The sequence below is a fragment of the Dreissena polymorpha genome, chromosome 10 (assembly GCF_020536995.1).
Source record: "Dreissena polymorpha isolate Duluth1 chromosome 10, UMN_Dpol_1.0, whole genome shotgun sequence".
NCBI lineage: Eukaryota > Metazoa > Mollusca > Bivalvia > Myida > Dreissenidae > Dreissena > Dreissena polymorpha.
In genome coordinates, this window is record NC_068364.1 from 18,605,720 (window position 1) to 18,631,986 (window position 26,267).

At 35.8% G+C, this 26,267-nt stretch overlaps 1 protein-coding gene and 1 non-coding gene across 2 annotated transcripts; both read left to right on the top strand.

Moving 5' to 3' along the window:
- The first annotated feature begins 85 nt into the window (after positions 1-85).
- On the top strand, positions 86-25,566 carry LOC127848955 (serine-rich adhesin for platelets-like). Its single transcript, XM_052381680.1, has 14 exons — positions 86-91; positions 176-314; positions 4,643-4,784; positions 5,154-5,247; positions 7,161-7,238; positions 8,121-8,310; positions 8,962-9,076; positions 15,389-15,553; positions 17,197-17,335; positions 18,041-18,154; positions 18,803-18,854; positions 23,358-23,507; positions 24,025-24,204; positions 24,876-25,566. Exons 1-14 carry the CDS (start codon positions 86-88, stop codon positions 25,271-25,273), a joined length of 1,962 nt encoding a protein of 653 aa, XP_052237640.1. The 3' UTR covers positions 25,274-25,566.
- Trnal-uaa (transfer RNA leucine (anticodon UAA)) lies at positions 3,162-3,244 on the top strand. The gene has a single exon. It is a non-coding gene; the product is annotated as a tRNA-Leu (tRNA).
- Positions 25,567-26,267: the final 701 nt, after the last annotated feature.

The following is a 26,267-nucleotide window of genomic DNA, read 5'->3' on the forward strand; positions in this document are numbered from 1 at the left end:
CGGCGGAAAATACATTTGTGTATACTGTTTTATCTGATTTGTGTCATGTCTTGCTGATGTAATAGCTCCCCGCGGAAACGTCACAATGAAGGTAACATTTGCGATATCGCATAACTCAGCTAACATCATTTTCGTTCCACTATAATAACCATTTCAGAGAGGAAATTTCAGTTAGACAGATCGAACGTACTTGCTCGAACCGGACGTCAGTAGGGGATTGACGTTACATAACCATGACGACACTGATGACGTTATTCACGTCATCTACGAGAGTCAGGAAGAACATGACTTCAAAACCGACTACATTGTGACTGGTATGTCGCGTGATAAATTTAAGTGAGAGAGAATTGGAAGTTTATCCTTAGGCTTTTACTGTCACTCAGCATCGTAATAAGATCTTATATCGTTTTGTTTTCTACTTAAATACTTATCATCATCATCGACGTCCTCATCCTTCTCGTCATAATAGTCATCTGTATAAACTTCCTCCTCCTCCTCTGCATTAGTATCATCTTCGTATTCGTTTTCTTTTTTCCATTACATCATGATAATCATTATGATGATGCTAATCATTTTTAATGTCATTTTATCGGGAATAAACTGTTAATATTGAGCATTTTATGTTGCATAGCTTTTGATAAGTAATTTAAATAATACCTTGGCAAAAGGATAGAATTTCTCTAAGAATATGTCGTGTAATTCGCCTCACCTCCCGTTTTAACGAAGGTGAGCCCGCTAACGTTACAGACGTTTTCTGATAAAAAAATGCGAAGTTTGCAGACATTTTAAGAGATTTAGATATGTTTTCTTTATTAATAGTGATACTGAATCAAGTTTGAAAATTATCGAAAATTAACATTTATCAAATTAATGGCAGCAGACCCAATCACACCTTGTTGAAAGGGTTAGAACCTTTAATCTGTTTTCACAGTTTGTTCTAAAATGAACATTAACGTAGTTTATACAAACTTCACCGTACTCTTACTGTTTTCACTACAGTGCTTGTTACTAACTTTATTCTTTTATTTATTCCAAGTGTCAGAGATATGTGCTTTTTTCTGTGTTTGCGTGGAAACTGCACTATTATGCTAGAGTTGTGTTTAGTTTAGTTTAAACCTATTTATTTTAGCTCGATTGCATAGGAAGCTTAGGCTTATTTGACACTCCTTTAAGTCCGTTTCCTGGGACTAGAACCAGTACTTGGAGTCTATGGAGGAAATCTAAAAAACTCTTCCACAATGAGGATCGAACCCGTGATATCCCCATTGCTATGCGGACAACATATCCACTACACCACTGCGACTCAAGAGTTGTGTAATATTAGCTATTCCAACATTGAACTTTTAGCTATGTGTTGACTCATCAACAGAGGCGTCTGTCGTTGTGTGTTCCAAACTTTTAAATATTAACTTATTTGTTTCATAATCGTCAGTATAAACCTGAGAAGTGTCATGTCATGACATTACTTCTCAAAACATAGAATTTGGTCGCGATATCCTGTTTGAATGTATGTATGCGCGTGAGAAAAGAGTCTTCTTTTATACGTTTTCTATTACATGTTAACATGTTTCGGGGCAAATTTTAAACATAAAGTTGCGTAACTAAGCCTTTCATATGCCGTAAGCACGGTCGAATTGCCTATATAAAAAATGGCATGGGCTATGCATCCCATAGGCCGCATAAATCCGACACGAAGGTGGGCGTGAGTAGAGGGCTATTTATTAGGGCCCGTGTGGAAATTCAGAAAAATATATCCACGAGGTTCAAATGAGGCCTATATATGAGCGCGTGTTCGTCCCACCTTTCTCTCCATCTATAAGTATTTGCATCATTCAATTTTTTTTTGCCATGCATGACCTTAAAAGATTGGATTATTTGCTAATACATGCATTCAGAGATGGTTTTGGTTGAGCAGTTGATTCCGTGATGAGCTTTATCTTATCCTGTAACGTAAGCTCTACGCGTCTGCGTTTAGCTGGAGACTGCGACATTTTAGATGCGTTCGAAATTAGTAAACGGCAATGAATGAATTTGCATACAGATGGATGGATATTTAACAGTCATATTTCTAACAGTTTATCTGACAAACAAACAAACAACCATTTCAGCGTTAAAAACATGGCTATTAGATCTTTTAAAATACCCGAGAAGATCACAAGAAAGTGATCGTCGCAACGGCATGCATTAATTTTTTAATTACATTGTTTATCATAGGCGATAATAAATAATTAATAAAACGATCGAGTCAATCACTTTTTGGTGTTACCGCACGTCTATTGTAGACATTCACAGTTTGTTTTACATTACTTAATCGGACTCTCATAGCGCTTTAACGACTTGACAACTTTATGGTATGTTTAATCCGATTATCGATAATTACGCGAGCAAAATGTGTGACAACGCACTCGCTGTGCTGACTAGGTATTGTTATTTTCACGCCTCGGGCATCTTGAGAATTTAGACCGTCCGGTATACTCAATGTATTTACGTTGAAAATGACCAAATTTACGGAGATACCCGTCCGGTTTCCGGTTTTCAGAGAGTTCGGTTTATTCAACATTGTTTAACAAAGAAATAGAAGGAGAAAATACGGGACTGGCCCGACCGTCCGGAATCGGGAGAGTTCCGGTATTCAGAGAGTCCGGTATTGGCAGAGTCCACTGTATACACACACGATAAATTTTAACCTGATTGTGTCACGCATAACTCAAAATGTTATGACCATTTTTAGAAAATGAAATAAATTTACGTTAACGTCCAATCCCTTCGATGTTTAGTACAGTTTTACCTATTGTAAGTGTAATTTCGACACTAAAAATTCGTGATGTACCTACGCCACCGTTTACAATTATTTGTATATACTTACCGTATTTGATCATGCATGTAAGGTCGGGACACATGGCTTATCCGTAGCGTTAGTTATTGTGCACAAGTCTTATTAAAAAGAGTAAATAATAACAAAGTTGATTGCTCGCGTTCAAATTAATAAAAGCCGCCATTTTTTACCGGAATATTGTTAACGTTAATTGGCTCACATTAGTTGAACGCGAAGAAGGCGTATTACATAACCAGCGTGATTAAGTCGTGTAACGGTATTGCTTATTGTATTACAATACACTAGCGAACAGTGAAACATTGGTTTGAAGAAACTCTTTTAGGGAAGTACGGTGGCCGAGTGGTTAAGGCGTTGGACTTAAGTTCCAATGGATGTATGTCCGCGTGGGTTCGAACCCCACCCGTACTATTTTTTTATTAATAAAACATAGCTCGTTTTTGCCAACTAAGAAGTCACATGTTTTCACACGACTGAAATTCAGGATCGTCATTCTTCATGGGTTGCTTGAACTGTACGATTTTGAGAATGCAAAGAAATCATAATTTTACAGATTGACATAAATGCATCCTCCTAAACTCTTTCAGTGCTGGAACGGAATTATGAATGCCTTTGCAAACAGTTTGGATCCACATGAGACGCCACAAAACGTGGCGTCTCATCAGGATCCAAACTGTTTGCTATTCTGATAGTATTCTTTGAAAAAAAATCAAAGAAAATGCTAATTTTAGAAATCCAGCAGACGACATTTAAGCAGACGACACATTTCCCAGCATCCCCTTAAAAGTTGATCACTTGCATCAGAACATAATGTTCAAAATTTATGTGTAAGATACAGTCAAAACTATTATCTGGCCATTATATTGCTTAAATTTTGGTGATGATGCTCATGATGATGATGATGATGATGATGATGATGATGATGATGATGATAATGATGATGATGATGATGATTATTATTATTATGATGATTATTATGATGATGATGATGATGATGATGATGATGATGATGATGATGATGATGATGATGATGATGATGATGATGATGATGATGAAAATGATGAAAATGATGATGATGATGATGATGATGATGATGATGATGATGATGATGATGATGATGATGATGATGATGATGATGATGATGATGATGATGATGATGATGAAAATGATGATGATGATGATGAAGACAAATTAGCGCGCCGAGCCGATTGTGACGATGATATTTCGTACATATTTTCCTACAATAACCGAAGCATTCGTTATAATGATCGGAGTTAGTTTTCGTGTGTCGTATAAATAGATATCGTTGAAGGAAATTAAAATGATCCGTTAAACTTAATTTAGATTCACATCGTACATGCATGAAATACATGTTGGCGAATTCGACAATACAGACATTTTCGATTTCAGAATTAAATATCTGGCTTATTTCGCATTTTTGACACATGTTTTTCTTAATTTTTTTTTTTAATTTATATTGAACTATATGAATAATAAGTTTCTTTTTACACATTTTATATACAATGTAAATTCATAAATATTTGACAAAAACGTGCATCCTAACTTTAACGAGGAACACAACAGGTGCTTTTACGTTATTTACGTTAAAAGAAACTCGGAAAAGTTTGTGCAACGGACAGGCGGACTGAAAAAGGGTTACCTCAATTTACTTCATTGGGGACGTATACTGACAATTCAATTGATTTGATCGCAATCACACTCCTCTTTACTTGAACTTTTGTCTGGAATAATTTATCACACACGAAAGTTGTATTTGCAATTACTATTATGTGAAATCTCTAATTGCAGAGCACGTGAAATCAGAGTCACACGTTTTGCACGCCACGAGTACGAAAGGTTACACTCCACAAAAAACTAGACGGCGGAAAAGGTCTATCATCAACTACAAAGTGGAGTTTTTACCCGTGTTGGATTATCCAATCTACAAATTGTAAGAATTTACTTATCTTTAATGGCATACACATTATTCATTTATGACTAGGAACGTTCCCCGAGTTGAACGCCAGGCCGCCCTTCCGTTTGTCTGTTTGTCTCTCTGTCTGTCTGTTTATCTGTCAATCTGCCCGTCCGTCCGTCTGTGGACACAAACTTGCAATACAAAGTACTCTTACACCATTTAACTCAAATTTGCAGAAGTTATGCACGTGTAATTGTTATTACTCCACGGTAACAGTAGATAAATATTATGATTTTTTTCCCAAATGAATTTTTTTCTTACACTTATATTACACATTTCTTCGCAATATGAGATACGCCACAACTGTGGCAAACTTAAGTTTCTTTCGCATGCCTTTCACAGCTGGTATGACCGCAGTAACGCCACCACTGCCGCCGCCAGGGACGTGGACGCTATCGAGAACATCCGGGAATTTTACGCCTTCGTACTGAACTCGGTTGGTATAAAACTATCAGAAATAAACATGCACACGCGCTATTTCCCGGGTGATAGACACCGGTGTATTGTCTTTTAAGTCAAAACAAAATCTGTGTCGGGCAATCTATTGCAATCTTACATAGTGGTGTTCAAAATATGTTTAGACAGAAAAGCTGTTTAACTAAATCATGATACATTTTGTGTTGTTTAATGTCAAAACTGTTTAAGAGTGTAAATTATCAAACAGTATGTGTTTGTGACTACTTCAGTCTAACCTTGTGTAACAGCATTTAAACACTTACATATCATAAACACATTTATTTGCTTTTCCATAAATCTTCGTAAATTTCTTATATACATAACAATTCACATACTAAAAAATTAAATAAAGAAATACCTTACAAAAGATATACGGCGTCGATGTTTATTTGATTTTGTTGTTATAAACGCTCGACAACACAGTCAAAGAGATCTGAATAGTTATTCTGAACAATTCCTAGCCAATAGGCACATAGCATCCTTCAAATGAGTTCGAATGTAGTTAACAATCTTATTGGAGACCCCACCTCGAGAATGTAAACGCCCAACAAAGATAAGTAGTTGTGAAAACCAGATTGGATATTCATAAAATGGCGTGTGTGTGTCACTCGGTTGATCACGTCAGATATTAATCAAACATTGGGTTAGCCACTCGACAAGTACTTGTATATGACACTGTAAATCAACATAGTACGTCGGTATACAGTCTTTATTGCGTTTTTTGGAGAACAAAATATTATTTTGTATTGCAAACTGGCAAAACCAAACTAAGCTCCGATGATGACATCTTAAATTTTAAAAAGCATGTTTCTTATAGACGTTGCGGAACAATAAAATTGTACATATGCCGTATGAACAAATCTACAGAAATGTTAGGGATTCTCCGATGGCGAACATCCTTTTTCCTATACTAAACAAGGTTTAAGGTCGAAGGTCGGCGGTTTTCTAGTCAGCTATGATGAAGTGTGGATCTTCTGTCGACTTTAACATATACCACTTAATCACTGGGATATTCCCCGTCCGTTAACACTCGGCGCACTTCGCATCCAGGGCACATTGGCGTATTTCCTTCACAGGTATCCATTTAAACACTTGGGAGGAGAGGAGCAAGCGTTTGATTTATATTTTGCTCATCAAATCAAGTGCCTTGAGCGGGATTCAAACCAGGGACCATCCAACCATCCTACAACTAGTCAAGTGTCACAAGCTACTATACAACAACGAGTGTCGTCAAGTTTTTCAGATTATAATTTAATACTCTAGGAAGACAAGACAAAACGTTTGTATATGTTTATTTAAGTTTTTTTACCTGATACAATTCCAGATAATCATTCTGGCCTACTGACGGAAAATTTATCTTGAGCATTTTATGGGCTCTTGGTAAAGGACAATTAAGGTAAAAACCTGGATGAGACAGCTACATCGAATAAACGAGTAGGTATAGTTATCCAGGAAAAACACACAACTTATAATGGAAAGAAAAATTCAAACTATTTTATCAAATTTATACAAATTTTTAAGGGAGGGTACTCTTTCTCGCTTATTTAATGGACGTCGCTAGTACTTTCGTCCATTTTTGCGTTTTTTTTCATTTGTTAGTTTGAATTAGATTTACAATTATTTTTAGTCGTCCTCTGTGAAAAGGGGGTTTAATGTACATGTATGTGCGTAAAGTGTCGTCCCAGATTAGCCTGTGCAGTTATGATATATTTCGTTTCAAGAAAGTATCTTCATAGCAAAAACCTAGTTTGGGCGGAAAGTGCCGTCCAGGATTACTCTGTATGTACTGCACAGGCTAATTTGGGACGACACTTTACGCACATGCATTAAACCCCATTGTCACAGAGCAAGGCCAATTTCGAATATAAACTGTTAGATTGCATAACCTTTCAGATAGATTTACGATATCAGTCGATTGTGAGCACCACCATTGCTATACAAGTCGTGTTCGCTGGCATATTTATCGCCGATGTAAGTACAACGCTCGTAACAGGAGCACATATAACGTTAGATCAGTGTCCTTTAATACTGTCTCTGCATGTTTATAAAAGAACACAATCTTACAGGTTACTGACAAACGTTTGGGTGCAATAGAAACATTGACGGATAAAGCTTGACAAATGCACCAGACACAAGAATGCTTATATATATATGTATATGTTATAATTTACAAAATGGCTTCAAAGATTCAAACCAAATCCGAAAATGTGTTTGACAGGTTCTTCTGAAAATTTGAGTATGGAATTTCAAACATGCCAATAGGTTTTGAGAAGCAATGCAAGAAGTAGTTACTATGACACACCATAATAAAACGAGTACCCGAAGTTGACTTTAATTCTTATCGAAGTCCAATCTTGAATGTTTACAATTTCATTCAAATCAAATACTACACTTGCTTTTAACTATATTTACTCGTGCTTTAATTTATGAAGGTAATCGTGGAAAATTCTAGAGAACGGGTCGCGGATCTGTTTGCGTTTTAATTTGACGATTTCAAAATACAAAATTAACGGTATATCCACAACTCTTAAGGGACTTTGCATGCACAGATCTGTCAAGAAGCATGTTGCTTTATCTAATTTAATTGTATACATTTTGGGAAGAATTCTACGAATGTGTGCATTTAGTTAACGGATGCCATTGTGATGCTGACTATGGGGCAGGTGAGACAAGGTCAAGATTATCGTTTCCAAACAGTTATCAAACTTGAGGCAGCAATTCAATGTTGGGAAAGAAAGATGGTATATAAAAACGACTTCCTTTAAACGAAGGGTCGCTTTTAACCAACAAACGAAAACTAGTTCTTTTAAAACATAAATAAATTGACATAATGCTTGTTTATTCACTATAAAGACCCCGAGTGCCTCCACTTGGACAGAAAACTATAAGGTTTCGGCGACACCACGTGACAAAGTGGACGCCAGCGTCGCCTTGACGGCCTTCAAACAATGGCTTGCGGTGCAAACGTCACTTCCGGCATACGATCACGCTATGGCGTTTACCGGATATGATCTAGTTCGCAACGGATCCTCCTCAATTGCAGGTATATTATGCATTTACAGGTAATATCAAGTGTCTTACTTATCACATTCCTTGTATTCCCTTAAATTAATATTTTCTCTTGGATTCTCAAGGATCAGACCTCTGCATACTACAATATTTTTGCATGGTATAGCGCCCACCCACGTAATACTATCTCACCTACCCGAAATGTAAGACGACTTACTGCTACCTTATCTTACACACTCGCATGGTCTAGCATCACGGTACTTTCTTAACTGAGGCTCGTTATGGGTAAACAGGGATTAATGGAAGTGCGTTTAGTGTCTAAAAACCTATCACGTATATAAATTAGGTCCATACAATAGAGGAATGCTTTTGTGTTTAAAATGCAACGACTGTATTGAAAAAACAAACCTTGTTGCTAAAAGAACCATTTAAAAATGAGCCTCGTTATGGGATAACTGGGCTCAATGCATGTGCGTCATGATTGTCCCTGATTACCTGGTGCATTCCACACAAGCTAATTAGGGACGACACGTGCCGCTTTTATGGAATTTTGCGTTTTAAGGAAACTCTACTAAATGAAAATCCAGTCAAGGCGGAAGGTGTCGTCACTGTGCCGACGGGCTTAAACGCAGATAGATAAGCCCAGTTTTCTCATAGCGCCGCTTTTATCTAACTTTACCCACAGGTCTTGCCTGGACCTCCGGGGCCTGTAACCACGCCATCCCCTACGCCAACAGTATCTCGCAGGACCATTTTGACGCCGGCCTGGCTACTACATCAGCTCACGAATTGGGACACAAGTAAGTTTAGTCTGACCTTAACCAATCCATCACATTAACCAATCCATCACCTTAACCAATCCATCACCTTAACCAATCCATCACCTTAACCAATTCATTTGTAATTCCTGCGTCTAGTGCTACGTTATTGACATGTTTTTCGATTGCACTGCAGCGACAAAAATAGTATGCAGTTTGTATTCATTGTTATTAACTGTCCAACCGATCCTCGTTCTGGGAAAACCGGGCTTAAGCCATGATCTTCAAGTGTCGTCCGAGATAAGCCTGTCTTTTCGGCAGAGGCATATCAAGGACGACACTTCCCGTATAAACTGGATTGCCGTATAGACACGCCGGGTATGAATACTTTGATAACAGATGGCACTTCGATAACAGAGAACGACAAAAGCCTCGCGCGAGAGGAGAGTTCTTCAGCTTTTTTGCATGTATCTTCTGTTCATTCAGATTTCAGCCACGGGACATTGTTTGGTCGATTAATGGTATAGCACTTCGTATTGCGAAGAAAGAAATTCGCAGAAAAACGGTGGATTATCTTGAAAAAACACGATAAAATTCCATCGATAATAAGCATGAATTGGATGATCAGTACATATTTCAACAAAATAAAAGTTCAATATATCCATTAATGTTACATGTTACATTTTCGTTTACTTACGTATTTGAGAAAATTCAAATTTTCAAAGAGTCAGAATTTTCATGGACACTTCTTTAACCGATCATCTAAATGACAATTGCACTTCTATTCCCGATTAGTCGAGACTTTTTACCAGATATAACACACTCTTTTTAGTGAATCAGAAATGCAGAATTCGATATAGAATACTCTAGGCAATGCATAAAAATGTATGTTCTGAAGTAAATTATAAACGAATTACCGAAATATGTGCTTATCCCTTTGGGATATGCCTATGATTTTGTATAAATGTGTAAGATAAATGTGAAACTAATTCGATATGTGTGATGAGTACCGTCTATATGACCATACATCTTCCAGTTTTCGAGTCACTCAACGGCCGGATCTTCGCATAGTGCACGGGCTTAAACAATTTTAACGAACTTTCCTTTTGCGCAACGTTTGATCTAAAGCATGTATAATTATGTACTGATAAAGGTTCTGAGGTAATTAACTTATATATTAAATAACATGTCATGAACATCACTCTGCTAAAACTGCTGCTAAAAGATAAATATCAGCAGCGATGCAGGTCCGAAATTCCTTTATCTCAAACAATACAGTGACTTAGGGTCAGGTGAATCGCACTTCAAGCTTAAGTTATCATTGTTTAAAAGTAAGTGCTCCCTATACGCAGAGCTCGAGATAAAGGGAGTTTTCAATTCTCTTATTAATTGTATGGCTACGCATCAGTATCGTCTTGATGATGCGATTCTAATGCGCACCAACGGCATAGGATTTTATGAAGCACACATATGTATTTGCCTCTAAAAGATCCATTCGCTCCCGTTATTTAGAGCCCTGCTATAAGAAAAAATAAGCACGATCGAGTTGATCCACATGATCCGTTTATTTTAATCTCTCTGAATCTTAAGTTGCCACTAAAAAAACATGTTCATGATGTAGACAATTATTTCCGGTCGTCACCTGACATATATTTCTTCAAAAATAAGCAGTTTTATCTTATTTAAAATTGCAATTATAATAGTAATAGTATTAATTAATAGTAATAAGATGTTTGAAAACGAACAACGCCATTGGTTAAATTTCACATGTGTATGTAGTTAAGTTATGCATAGATTCCCAATGTGTCACGCTTGTCTACACACATTGATTCGTACTTCAAAATGCTTGGTAAGAATAGCCATACTATACATACATGCATTTCATGTAGAAGGTAAAACTCGGTTATCTGAGTGCCCTATTGTTGAATGTCTTTGTTATCCGAAGTGTTCTTTATCGGGAATCAAAGTGTCTGCAACTTCATGAATACTACCTATTAAAGCATGCCATATCTTCGTTTATATTTCATTGAATACTTTCAAAATTTCAGTATTTCACGCACAGTGATTACTCTACATGCTTGAATAAAAATAATTAATTACTTGCAATATTGCTAAGTAGTTTTATTTTGTTGAAAGGTTAACTGTTCATCCAGTTCATGCAGTTTTCCGACCGAATTTTCTATTTTTTGGAAAAAATGTACCATTCTTCCGTAGATTTCTTTCTTCCCAATAGAAAGGGATACACCATTTATAAACTCGACCATGTGTCTTGTCTAATAAACTTATCTTTAGGATATAACTTTAAAAACAACTGATGAACTTACCTCTCGCGCGTGGCTTTTGTTGTTCTCTGTAATCGAAGTGCCATCTATTATCAAAGTATCCGCATTAACAGCGTGATAGAAAATTCGTTCTTGAATAGAAGAAAAAAAAGCACTAAAAGCGGAAGGTATTGTAACGGTTAGCCTTCGTTAAGTCCAGTATTCTGTTAACGCGGTTCAAAGCGACAGTTAATACATCGACGTCATAATGAATACTTTTTGTTGTCACTGCATTTCGATCGAATTACTTTCAATAGTATAGCACTAGATGCACATAATACAAACATTCGGGCCGTTCTCTGCGAACAGGGGTTTTTCATGCGTGTGCGTAAAGTGGCTTTTCAGATTATGGACGACACTTTCCGCCACAACTAGATATTTGCTAACACGAGACTTTCTTGAAACGAAAAATAATATAAAAGAAAGTGTCGTCTCTGATTAGAGTGTGCGACCTGCACAGGCTTATCTGGTACCACACTTTATGCTTTTGCATTAAACCCCCTTTTCACATATCACGTCTCATTTCTACTTCAGTATCTGAATATCAGAAATATACACATTAGTCCGTTTGTGTGTGCTTTTAACCAAACTACCAATATTACTGCATAGACAAAATAAAATAAAATTGATAATAGAAAAATGACAAAGTTACATGGCTATCACTTGAAATTCTAATTAAATGAACATAATGAGCATAACGTCCAACGTTATATGGACTAAGCCGGTGCAACAATAAGAGTTTTAAATGATATCAGACCATTACTTTGTAAGTAAGAAATAATCGGATGGCAGAACAAATTTAGTTATACATACGATTAAAATATAGTATGTCTTTCTTTAACATTCAGATGATTTATATAGTGTTCAGATAATTTACAAAGTGTTAAGATGAATTATAACACTCTAGACAGTTGTTCTGGTAATATATTTTTATCTTCTTAATTACAAATACAGAGAGGGTAATCGCATGATAGTCAAGATGGCGACGTCCAAGCCGAGACATTTATTTTTCACCGTTTTTTACACTTTAATGCTTTTGTTTAATTTTTAATGACGCTCACTTTCAAGCCATATCTGTATTAAAACATGTCATACGCGTTTAGTTTGCATTAAAATTCGCTTTATATCTCGACTACCCGCAAATTGTTTTAGTGGAGCTTTAATTAGATCATTCCGCTTAGAAATTTCGCCACGAGTATTTAGTCGAGATAAAGAGCGAATTTCAATACAAAATAAACGCTAGTAACTTTCTTGCTGATATGGCTGGAAAGTAAGCGGCATTTAAACATTAAATACAAGTAATGAAGGGTATGAAACGGCGAAAAATACCTGCCTCGGCATTAGCGTCGCCACCTTGACTATTACGTGATTACCCCCTGAAATATATTATGAAGTAAGAGATAATAGTAACAAATTTTGCTGAAACGGTTTACATTCCACTAGAAAGGGGCCAAAAAGATGAGTGTGCGCAAACAACCGATTTCGATGTATCGAGTTCTTTATTGCATATTACTATTATCATTTTTATTGTTAAAAACAAAACGCTAAGAATGAGCCTTCAGAAAATGTATGAGTATGTATACATGCCAATATTATTCAGGGCCAAATCGGGACATTCCAGGGTATCGGTGTCTTTATGTACAACATGTTGCAGTTATTTTCGCTTGCGTTCATTGGCGTCGCATTAAAGTGCGGCGACTAGTATGTAATACGTTTTTTTTCGCTTTTGGGAGAAGTTATTTTACGGATCAATGTATATATTTTTGTTCGCCGTGGTGTAATGGATATGGTGTCCGCCTAGCGACCTGGAGGTCACGGGTTCGATCCCCGCTGTGGGAGCGTTCTTTCGATCTCCCATATAGACACCAAGTACTGGTTCTAGGCCCAGGAAACGGACTCGAGAGCATTTCAAATAAGTAGGAATTACTTTCTATGCAATCGAGCTAAAATAAATAGGTTTAAACTAAATATATTTTTGTTGTCACAATATCTTGCATAGTGGTGATTTTTTGTGTAAATTAGTGTAAATAAGTACTGCATTTGTGCCTATTACATTTACTACAAAATTTATTGCCAATAATGCAAAGCTAATTCGTTTAATTAATAACTGATCACAGGGACTGGGCAATAATAAAAGATCACAGGGACTGGGCAAATACGCGAACCGGTGAAACTTTCTGGTTTTGTATAAAAACAAAACATAATGAAAATATATTAATTTATTTATTTTGTGGTTTTTCTTACAATAGCGCAGACATTTGATGTTCGAGTTTTGGTTAACACGTATTTTCTTCAATTTTACAAGACGACAGCGATTACACGGTTTATTGCTGTATTGATAACCGTTACACTACAGTCACTTATTAATATCTAAGTTAGAAGGTGATTTTTCAAGCGGTTCCGTAGTATAGTGGTTACACGCTCGCTTCACATGTGAGAGGCACAAGGTTCGAGCCCTAGTAGAATCAAATTATTTTATTTGTGTTCTATGTTAACATTTTGTTTTGATGTAGACATTTTGAAATCCATGTTACTACAATTGGAAATTTTTATTAAATTTAATGGATGCCGTGTGGTGACAACGTTAATTAAAATTTCCTCCATCACTTAACTATCTTATAAAAAAATACACGTGTTTTAACAAATTAATGCAAACACCACATCTATTATCCATGTATTTTTATGGTTGTCTATCATAGGCCCTTATTACTATCCCTACCACATATAGAGCGCGAAGCGCGACACGTATTATTGATTGTAACAATGAGTTGCGATAATGGAAGCAACCGCTTATCAAGGAGGAGCTGTGTCCCAGCAACCCGTATCCCTCGAGTCAAGCACTCCTCGGAGTGTCTTTTTAAGAACCACATATAGAGCGCGAAGCGCGACACGTATTACTATCCAGGTGGTATGGACCCTTTAGCATTATCCGACCATTACGTCCATAGTTATCTTTCTTAGAATTTGAGAAATTTTGAAAGCTTTGTTGTAAGTCCAAAATTTTCATCCGATTCTTCCCAAACTTGCAAAGGTTTTTTTTATCAATGAGGACCCAACCCAAACCCTATATGAGCAATATCGGACCATAAGTCCAGAATTATGTCTCTTTGAATTTAAAAATAAAAGTGAAAAACTGCTTGGTTAGGTGATTATGTCAACATTTTTCATCACATTCTTTCCAAACTTACAGTGTCTTCATATCAATGAGCATTTTTAACTCATTTAAAATGAGAAACATCGGGACAATAAGTCCTGATTTTTTTCTATTAAATTTGAGAAAATAAAGAATTTCCACTTGTTTTAAAGATTTCACAACTTTCATCTGAATCTTTCCAAACTTGTTAAGTGTTTTTATATCAGTATTACTCGAACCCTTTTGAAAATGATGAATATCGGAGCAATAAATCTATTATGATCTTTTACTGAATTTGAAAGTATTGTGAAATGCAGCTTCTTTATGCAATTTAAAGTTTTCATTCATTTTTTTTCAAACTTTTACAGTGTTTTCATATCAATGAGTACTCGACCCCTATCGTAAATGAGCAACGTAAAAATAAGTTCAGAATCATCTCCCCTTGAAGTTGAGAAAAATATGAAATTACGCTTACACGATGAAGCAGATTTTTTAAAACCTGCACAGTTCTGTTCCATTAATGAAAACTGCACACGGATGCAAGTAAAAAAAAAGGAACAAATGTAAATAAAATGAAATATGAAATATTTGGGTGTTACAACACAAAATCATAGATAATGGTTATTTGGGAGTTAGAACACAGCATCATAGATAATGGTTATTTGGGGGTTATAACACAAAATCATAGATAATGGTTATACCAGTATCTTTTTCTATTTTGTTTAAAATAATCGGCCAATATATTAATATTTACAGTAAAAAAAAATCGTTCCATGTAAATTCATTGAGTGCCTTTAACACTGAAATTCCCGATGCCCTTTGATGCTTTGCATCAATACTTATCTTGTATTGAGTTATTAAATATAGAGTATATTGATTATACTGTTGCCTTAATTGTAGTCTTGGATCCAAGCATGATGGCGAGGATAACGTGTGTTCAGCAGACGACAAGTACGTCATGTCTCCTAGCACCGGTGGCGTGACGGATGCGCGCGCAATCAACCACTTTAAGTTCTCCACGTGCTCAGTGACCCAGATAGAGAGCTATATTGCGACGTTGGACAGGTGACAATAACTTTCACACCTGTCATTAGTCCATAACTGTTGCTGCGTATGTCTTCTTTTTAGCGTCGTTTGTGTTTTGTGGTTATTGGTGTGTTGTTGAGTCAAATGGAGGACTTCATGACGACGCTTGACAGACAACTACAGCTTCGACACCTTAACCCATTTGTGCCTAGTGGACTCTCCCATTCTTCAAAATTGGATCAATTTATTTACAAAATTAAGGATGTCTAGTATATTGATTTCTATAAAGACGTCTCGTTTAACCCATTTATGCCTAGCGTCTAGAAAAAAGGCCATGACAAATAGCGTAGACACAGATGAAACGCCGCATGACGCGGCGTCTCATCTGGGTGTGCGCTGTTTGCTTAAAGGACTTTCTGTAAACAAATATTTTAAAAATAGAAATAAATATACTAGACATCCCTAACTTTGGAAATAAATTGATCCAATTTAGACGGATGGGAGAGTCCATCAGGCATAAATGGGTTAAACGAGACGTTTACTGTGGCTGTTGGTGAAGTTTTTCGATTTAGCATTGTCCGTGGTTTGTTGATTATGATATTTAGTTTTTTGTTGTTGTTATTGTACTTCTTGTTGTTGTGAGTATTTATTTGTTTGCAAGCGTGTTGCTGTAAACGAGTTGAATTCCAGCATTTTAGTAGACTAGCGAGTCGGTTTCTCAAATTTGATCCTTTTGTTTGAAATTGCTAGTTAAAATAACAAGAGCAGTTTGTTTATGGACATGTAAGAATCTTTTTGTCTTGCATTCGGTTTTGTAAACGAAAAACGAATGAAAAACTATCTGCGGTCTTATTCAGATAAGTAGTAAATGGAACATATACGGAAAATTACGCTAGTCAATTATTCCATGTGTTTGCATCAGTCGAGTGGCTTGTGTGATGGCGTTTCTCACGAGAGGCAGAGCCTCGAGTGTGATACGAAATAGCGCAAGTCACGAGACTGATACAAACACTTGTAACAATTGACTTGCGTAATATTCCTTTCATTATATACAACTTTGAATCATTTAATTACAAAAATAAGTTTAAGCGTTCATTATTAACCAAGAATGCTTTTATAATTTTCTGCATTCAAAGTGGCGTCATTAAAAGTAGTCCGGCTATTATGGTAATAAGGATTGGGAAACTAGCGAGTAGCATAATACGGGAATTATTTCTGTGCTGTTGTATTTTACCGATTGATACAGCTTGTATTTTTTGTGAACATAAAGCAGGTATATAATATATACAAATAGCATTAAGTACAGACGAAACAGTTGAATTTACATTATGTCATACAATAAGATCCCATGGAAGTTGATGGCTTAATCTTTTGGATATGAATTCGGAACATCTGAAATCATATTGTAAAAAAAATGATAGACATTCTCGCCCCAGATAATATTTAATTTGCCTGTCTTCTAAAACTGATAGTTGCAACATATGTGATACCAATGTGTTAACAAATAAAATGCTATAATGATAATCATTCTGGCTTGTTACAGTCTTTTTGCATAGGCTTATACAACATTTTATCGCTATAGTTCAATCGGCCAATTTTGTCAAATATAATAAAGATAGCTCATAACGTATGCAAAGGGTTTTCTGAGACTTTAACATTTAAATATTGTTATTGATTTTTAGAGACAACAACAACTGTCTCTTGACCTCGTCCTTTAACTCCTCAGCCCTTGACCTCTATGACGGTTTTGAGGCAGGGCTTCTATACAGCGCGGATGTCCAGTGCGAGGCGAATGTGGGCCCAGGGTCATACTTTTGTAGGGTAAGGGACCCATATAGTTTGAATTCAAATTCCCTTTTAGCATATTTAAACAAAATCAGCGTAAAGAGGATTTACGGATTTTTTTCCATCATCATGAATGAATTCTATTTGACAAATTGTGTATTTAACATAATACTTTTTTTACAGACACTGAATTGTATGTGTGTGTTGTTTTCTTTAAGACTTCGATATAAATGTAAACTATACTTTACAAGACATTGATTATAGAATAGTGTGACATTTCGGCATAAATTCACATTTAAATCACACAGCTGAGTCAAACGAAACAAAAACAGTCTAAACCAGTTGAATCGCTTCTGTTATACCGACTGTTCTTTGTTCAAATTCAAAAAAATTCATTTGAATAAAATCAGCGTAAGTGACCAATAAAGCTCATATTAAAATTCCATAGAGCATAAACCGATTACGTGTTATCATCATGATTGACTTCGACATTGAAATATTTACATTTTTGTATATTAAACCTCCTCAATAAAGTAACTGGCAATGCATTTCATGGTGTTGCTTTTTACCAATAACTACGAAATTAATGCACGTTATACCTTTATCTACATTAATGGTAGGACAGTATTTCGACAGCATATATATTTTATTAGTATCAGAAATATATTTTCCCTAACAAGGAAAACAGTTACGTCTAAACCATAAACTTCGTTTCAAATGTACCGACGCTTGTTTCTTTAGTCATTGTACACTGATATTTCCGAGATGTGTGCCCGCATGATGTGTTCTGTTCCGGGAAACAATACGTGCATCACAAACACTGCTTGGGAAGGAACCGTGTGCGGGAACCAGAAGGTGAAACATAGTATTGATACATAGCATTTAATTTATATGATAAAATAGTCAACTAAAATAGCGGGAACAGATATGTTGACTACCAAGGAAAAGTGTATTAGAACACGAATTTGTGAAATTGCTTTATATTACTCTGGTGTCGGGTATTTAGATATGAGCCACGTACTGTGAAAAGGGAGTTTAATGCTCAGGGACGACACTTTAGGCCTAAACTGCATTTTTGCTAAGAATAGACTTTCCTTACAAGAAAAATAGTATAAAAGCGGAAAGTTGTCGTCCCAGATTAGCCTGTGCGGACTGCACAGTCTGATCCGCGCCATCACTTTACGCACATCCATTTAACCTCTTTCACAGAGTTAGGCTTATATAAATGGCAAACAATGTATTCTCTATCTGACAAGAAAATGTGAAGACCTTACCGATGTTATGATGTTGATATCGTTGATATCGTTGAAAACCGTCGAAAGTATAAGAGTTAATGTTAGTTGGATCTACAAAATCTACGCAAGCATATTATATTTCATTTTGCTCACGAATGTGTTTACTAACCGCAAGCAAACCGTGTTAATAGTAGTAAAAGACGAATACAGAGGTTTTATACTTGTTTATACATCTACCCTTTGATTTATGCGTCTTTTTATCTCGCAGCTCTGTCGCCGCGGAGTTTGCACATGTGATACGAAGGCTTCATCGGTACCAGGTACACAACTTGAACACTACTTTTATTTTAGCTGCACTGTGGGAAAAACATGTCTTATTGCATGTGCGTTAATAGTCTTAAATAGTCGTTAATAGTCGCACATAGTCGTTTATAGTCGTAAATAGTCGCGAATAGTCGTAAATAATCCTAAAAACCCTTAATAGTCGTAAATAGTCGTAAATAGTCGTTAATAGTCGTAAATAGCCACGCTCTGGGAAAACATGTCTTATTGTATGTGCGTAAATAGTCGTCAGAATTAAGCCTGTACAGGGACGATACACTTCTCTTGGTTTGTATTATTCGTTTAAAAGAGGTGTCTTCTTAGCGAAGATCCAGCGGACTGCATAGACTACTCTGGGACGACACTTAAAGCACTTGCATTTAAGCCCGTTTTCCAAATGCGAGGCTCTTTTTCAAGTTAACTCTTGCAGATCGGCTACATTCTATTCACACCCGTTCTTTGCTTGGAGTCTAAACTCACGTGGTGAAGAAGCATGACAATGCCATTCGAAATACAACGAACCATATCATCCACTTTGCCAGTTTTGTTGACATAAGCGAGCTGATTTTTATATGGGATAGTTTTAATAAAAATGACTTAATAATATCTAAATAGTAATATCCATTTGTTTCTTTTAAAGAACATTTATTTAATACAAATGTGGTGTTCAAAAATCAACTTGACTACAATAAAACATAGTATCAGATTGAATTATATATGCTTTGAATTAGCAGTTCAAAGGCGGTGAAACCAATTTTAAAAAATTAATGTTATTCAATGGTTTTGTTATAAACATAGTGACGAACAGGAAATTATCTACTGAAACATCGCCTCAAGTTTCACAGTTTGCTATAATGTAATAAAAAATTTATACAAGTTGATATACTACTTTGGACGTTCGCCGAAGATATGAATATTTTTTGTATTGTGTAATAAATATAGGACAATTCAAGCGACATGGGGAATCCTTTACATTCGTTCACGCATTCTACCACCATCAGACGAACAAACATGTCATGACTGTGGCGTAGTGGATTTGGTGTCCGCCTATCGACACGGAGGCCATGTGTTCGATCTCTGCTGCTGGAACGTTCCGTTGATCTCCCCAATAACGTAAAGTACTGGTTCTACCCAGGAAACGGAATGAAGAGCGTTTCAAGTTACCTTAGATTTTCGATTCAATCGAGATAAAATAAAAAAAATGTTTAAACTAAGATAATAATCAACAATATTATACCTCTAATAAATTAGTTTCGTCTTTGCGTATATAAACTTCACAAGTCAGTTATTTTGATTAGCGCCCTGTGAAGATGCGCGCGTATTGTCAGCTGGGGCTATTTCGAATAGTGCCCTGTAAAGATGCGCGCGCTTGTAATAGTGCCTGCTAGAGTATTTGTAACATGTGTGGCTTTATAAACTTAGGGTAAACGCACTTTTCGTATGGCAGGTCACACGTGTGTGTTTTTTATTATAAATCACATCTTAAAAAAAATGCAAAAATTTAATGCTACATTTTGGATCAATGTTTTGAAACATGTATTCTGTAATAAAAGCGTATATTTTTATATAAAATGTATCTCAATATGTGAAATTCTTCACAATAAAAACGAATATTGTATAAAGAAGCGCATTTTTCCATGTCCAACTTTTGCAGGGAGACAACTCGCGTACAACAATAATACCGTACATATTATTAATAGTCACGATTCGTTTGGCAAGTCATGAGTGTGTGTTTTTTATTTTATCCCATTTTCACCGCGACATTGACGGTATAACACGTTGTGGAATATACTTTCTTGTATTCAACACTGTGGAATATACCTGTCGCGTGCACGGACTACTTTTTAAATGACGTCATGCGCTATGCGCTAAAATAAGGTCGATATTGTTTGGTTCATTGATCGAATTATAAGGTCACCCATTAGAAGAAAATGTGCATATTTTGCAGAAAAATATACATATGACATATTCACCAAAAGAAATGTTGAAATAAAATATAAAATTACACGATTTTTGTTTTGTTATTTTTTATTTATATTTACTTTACCACTGAATGGTTTTTCATAAGAAACATAGTCGACAAAACTTAAGCTCAAAATTATACGACCATCAACCTTTAAATCTAGTCATATGACATAATTTTTCGCCATCCGTATAATGAATCAGCTGATTGATGGCATCATAAATTGACATACTTATTGCTTCATTTTCCACATTTTTTTGGACGATTTATTATAAACGCGACTTATTTCACATGTTTTTTACATGTACTGTATGTCGACATATCTGAATTGTCAATTTATCACATTTTCCTTATTTCGTGTAATGTGCATTGTTTATAACCAAAGCATATACTTTTGACATTTAACTTAAATATTAAGAATGTACAACAAGCCATACACATATCGCAAAGTTCATGAATAATCTGCTATGTTTGCTTTCCTATTTAATTCACGTAAGGCATAGAGCTGTGTAAAGTATAAGATGGTAAAAATGGAATTGGGAACGTCCCATTTTGTACACGGGTATTTTGTACTCATTTATCTTTTGTGTACTGGAATGTTTTCCATTCTTTGTGTATTTATATATTAAATTATTTTCTCGTACAATAAGGGCATTTACCATAGATAAATAAAACATTGTGCAAGTTTAAACATAATTATGTTTGTATGCAGAAATCTGCAAATGCAACCGAGTTTACCAACGGCTATTATTAGATAAACTGCTCTGGTTCATTTGAACAGCAGTAATGTAGAGTACATGACGTAGCGTGTGACGAAGAAGAAAGTTTATCGCGTTCATAAACTCATTTGAATAAAGTGATAGAATGGCATAAGGGTCTTTATTTAACTGTGCTAAAATAATTATTAAAGACCCTGGATGCAAAATCGTCAATTATTGAGTTAAATGGATTATTAAATGGATTTTAAAGGATTATTAAAGGTAAGATACTAGTTCTTACGTGTTTTGATTTTGGTTTGTACTTTTGTCGTTCCCTGTTCTCGGGGAAATGATTTTAACATGGGCGCCATTGATGCATCGGATCACACACGGCATACCCATAACATTATATAAAAAACACGTTCTGCGCGTCCTTAAATTCGTCGTCCGAAGTCGGAAAACGTATTGCCCTGTATTATATTTTGTCAAATAAAGTGTCAGTCGCTGCAATTGTCTGTTTACTCGTCAAAATTGTCAAGGTTTTCGATAGCTAAAGAAACTTCAGCGTACAGTTTATTTAGACTATTGACAGACCTGTACAAAGTCGCGCCAGTCAAAAATCATAAAAAGCGACATTTAAAGTTATGGTAGCCAGAACTAGGTCGTCGATGGTGTACATGTTACTATGTATGTTGACATCGATAGCATTTTGTCAGGAGCAATCGCCGCCATATTGGATTTTGATCATATTCTTTCGAAAATAAAATGAATTATAGTAATGTAAAATCTTCTTTCGCGGTCGTAATGTGTTAAAATTCGCATACTGCGTAAAATTGAATGTAGGCATATGGTGATATTTTTACTTGTTTTACAGTTTGTGTGAATTTTTTAAAGACTATTTTGCGTACCAGAACAAATACATGTATATCACTACGCATGGTTACATTAGTTAGATTTTAAGCGCTTTTATGACTGAATTAAAATTATTGTTTAGGTTATTAGATCTATTTTTGTTAAATGACACGTTGCAAAAATCAAATGGGATAAATAGAATCGCTCGCGCTTCCGGCGTTCTAAGCCTCGCAACATAAACTTCTCTGTATTCAACGCTAACCTAGTATTCTCTATATAAATCACATCTTAAAAATACGAAAATTAAATGCTATATTGGGGATCTATGTCTTGCAACATGTTGTCTGTGATATAAGCAGTTATCTCTATATAAAATGTATCTCAATATGTGAAATGCTTTACAATAAAAATGAATTTTGTATACAGAATCGAATTTTTCCGTGAAAAACTTTCGCAGGGAGACAACTCGCGCACAGCAATAATACGGTACACATTATAAATAGCAACTGATAAATATTTATGGAATTTATATTGTGTTATTTATTTTTATTTCTATTGACATTCATCTGCACAAAAATGTTCGGTATACTATAAGAATTAGAAAACCTCACTTCGGGCCCAATGGCAGAATCGGTCCATATACTATTTGGGGCTGCCTGGCTGGTCACTATTCTGCCATAGGGCCCTCGGTGAGATTTTCTTTTTCTAAATTATCGTTCTTCAAATATGAACTCGTGTTTTGTAATAAATACAGCACTATTCATGTGATTTTTTTTTAAATTTTGTTTTGTATTTATTTCTGTAATATATCACGATAATTCAACGTTTTGTCTCCATTTCCAGTCCCTATATCTACAGGCCGGATATCTATATGAATGGTTGTCGAACACTTGAAATCGTGAAATTAGTATAGGTTTATCAAGTAGTATTGTGTATCTCTTATATTCGATATACTTAAATAAGCACAAACAATGTGTCTCCGTTTCTAGACAACTGTCCCCAGGGTGACCGGCCGGGTGCCTATGTGAACAACATGACGTGCAAGGCGGCGACTACAGCCAATCCCATGTATTGTTACCAGGCCGCCTTCCTAATCAACTGCTGTGAATCTTGCCGTCAATACTACATTGGCGTTAAGGGTAATTATGAGCGTTGTTCTGGGAACCTCGGCTCTTTTCCGTGACGGCATAGTATGTGGAAGCCCAGTTTGCTCAGTCGAGAAAAAACTCGCTCTGATAGCGAGGTGTACTGTGTTCGAGTTCCGGACTTGTCTCCCTGTGAAAATTTGCACAAAGCGTGGGTCCCTGACCTAACCTGGATTAACTCTAAGAGGCCGCGTCACACAGGCTTAAATGAATGCTGAGAATATTGGGACTTTTGCAGAAGTTTAACAATGAATTTATTGAAGAACATGGATGTAGCTGTAATCTTTTACATAAATAGTGTTTGTGGGACATTTATTTTCGTTGATTCGTGTACTCGCTTATCTAGGAATTCAACACACATCGGAAAATGACCGACGCAAATGCCTATTTGTTGTACCAAATTATGTTATTCACAAATCAACATGTCCGCTAATAAACTCATTTATGAAAAAAGCACATACGTTTCTGCCGACAAATACTGTATATATGATTTTACAGTATTTTAATGCAGGTTGCGAGTATGGTGATCACTCCACTGGTTGCACACTGAGCAGCTGCCCGAATTACGACGCAGCAACACTCGCTTCTGGTTGCTGCGGCACGTGCGGTAACACCAGCGCTACTTCCGGTAACTCGGTTTCTCCGAGCACGTGTCCACAAACATCCACAAGCACGACTTCATCTATGACTAGTAAGAATTGCTTTTAAAATGGATTACTCAGTATTACACTTTTAGCAGTAGCTTTTCGATTTAATGTTTTTCTCGGACACGGTGGATTGTTAAATTAGAGCAGGGCCCACCACTGGGCCATATATGTTTATAAATAAAATTCACAAAAACTTCATAAATCTGATATTTTACAAGTTACACCAGCGGAGCTTGCAAATATACTTGCAACCTTAATTAAATAAATAGCATGTGTATTAGGCCTTAATGTTATTTTAAACGATCGCTATATTATGATAATTCCTTATTAGTCCAAGATTGCCCATTCTAGAAGCGTGTCCTATAACTGAATGTATGTGCGTCAAGTGTTGCCTCAGGTTTGCCTGTGCGGCCCGCAAAGGCTAATATGGGACGCTATTCTCCGCTTTTTTGTCTTTTGTTCGTGTTGAAAGGTATCTGTTATTAGCGAATATCCTGTTCAGGCGGAAAGTAATGTCCTGATTAGCGGACTGCAATGACTTATCTAGGACGACACTTACGCAGAATGCATATTGTTCCAATAGAATTCTCTTAAGCGTTTCTAATCTTCAAAGTCTGTCACGCATTATTCTTGTAATTACCTTCACTAACCATCACAATAATAAGGTTTTCACTGTACCCTACATTCATTTCCAATTGTCATGTTACATCTAAAGCATCACCGATATCCACATCTTCATCTTCTACGTCAATATCTACTTCTACAACTACTTCTACAACAACCACTCCCTCAACAACAACTAGTACAACGACTATTAAAACAACCACTCCCTCAACAACAACTAGTTCAACACCGTCTACAAGAACAACAACAACAACTTCTTCTTCGACATATTCAACGTCAACAGCAACAAAGATAACAACACTCGCTCCATCTTCGACTTCATCTACTGGCTCGACTTCAACTGCTGCACCTCTAGTAGTAACGCAGACCCCCACAACTTTTTCAACGAAGTCCACTGATACAGCAACTGAAAAATCCACCGCTTCTGGAACAATGTTTTCATTTTTAGTTCCAGTCTTGTGCATATTTACGACATTCATTTTATTTTGAAAAGTGTTAAACTGACAAACACTAAGACAAACTAGTATAAACTTGTATAAAATTGCTGAATGTTTTTCTAACGGATTTGCATAGATCCGATGCATATATTTATAATATAATTATATTTTATACTGGATCCTTGTTGCTCAAGGCTTCAAGTTTCAACGAGTCTTGCAAGTCATATATGTTAGATGTAAAGGCAATACATATTAAAAGCAGCTTATTTATGTCATGTGTTTATATTGATGTAATCATAACTATGAAACATAATAAATTAACTCTTTGAATTAAATATATTCATATTAAATGAATGGTAACTCATCCGGTCGTTTGCATATTTAGCAACCGGGCACATAACTATAAAAACATGAGAGTATAGCAATGAACATACATATACATATATAATCGTAACAGTTATAAGCTATTTTTCATTCTATGTGGTTCTGTATGTCGTTTCTTTAAGACGCCACATGGAATGACTTAATCAATGTATACCAATATAATATTGTTGATTATTGGATAAATTGTCAAATAATTTTTTTATTAAAGATAATATGCATTATGTCTGTGTACAATGTTCTTTCATCACAATCAAAATTCAATCCGTATCCCGAAACGTACCGATACGGATGCAAAACGGAATACGGGTGTTTACGTACGTATCAAGGACAAGTTATAAGGATTGTTACTGCCACAGTACGGTGACACAGTTTAATGCGAATAAAGCACGGTTCAATACAAAATGGCATGTGTCATGACGGAGGATAAGCAGCTATAACTAAGGTATAGAACCAATTAGGTATTACTAATACTAGCTGACACGGATAAGTTAAAAGGTTCAAGTTTTTTATAAGAATATCGGCAAAACGCCTTTGACCATTGCATACAAGTAAACAAAGTAAAGTCAAAATTCATTAGTACAATACAAATCTTATCATGTCATTAAACAACACTTTTAATAAAAGTGTTCAAACCGTATGTACACACGTGTAATATTAAATAC

Coding starts and splice junctions, on each gene's coding strand:
- LOC127848955 (XM_052381680.1), top strand. Junction 7,239..8,120: donor CTGGCATATTTATCGCCGAT/GTAAGTACAACG, acceptor TTCACTATAAAG/ACCCCGAGTGCCTCCACTTG. Junction 9,077..15,388: donor GCTCACGAATTGGGACACAA/GTAAGTTTAGTC, acceptor CCTTAATTGTAG/TCTTGGATCCAAGCATGATG.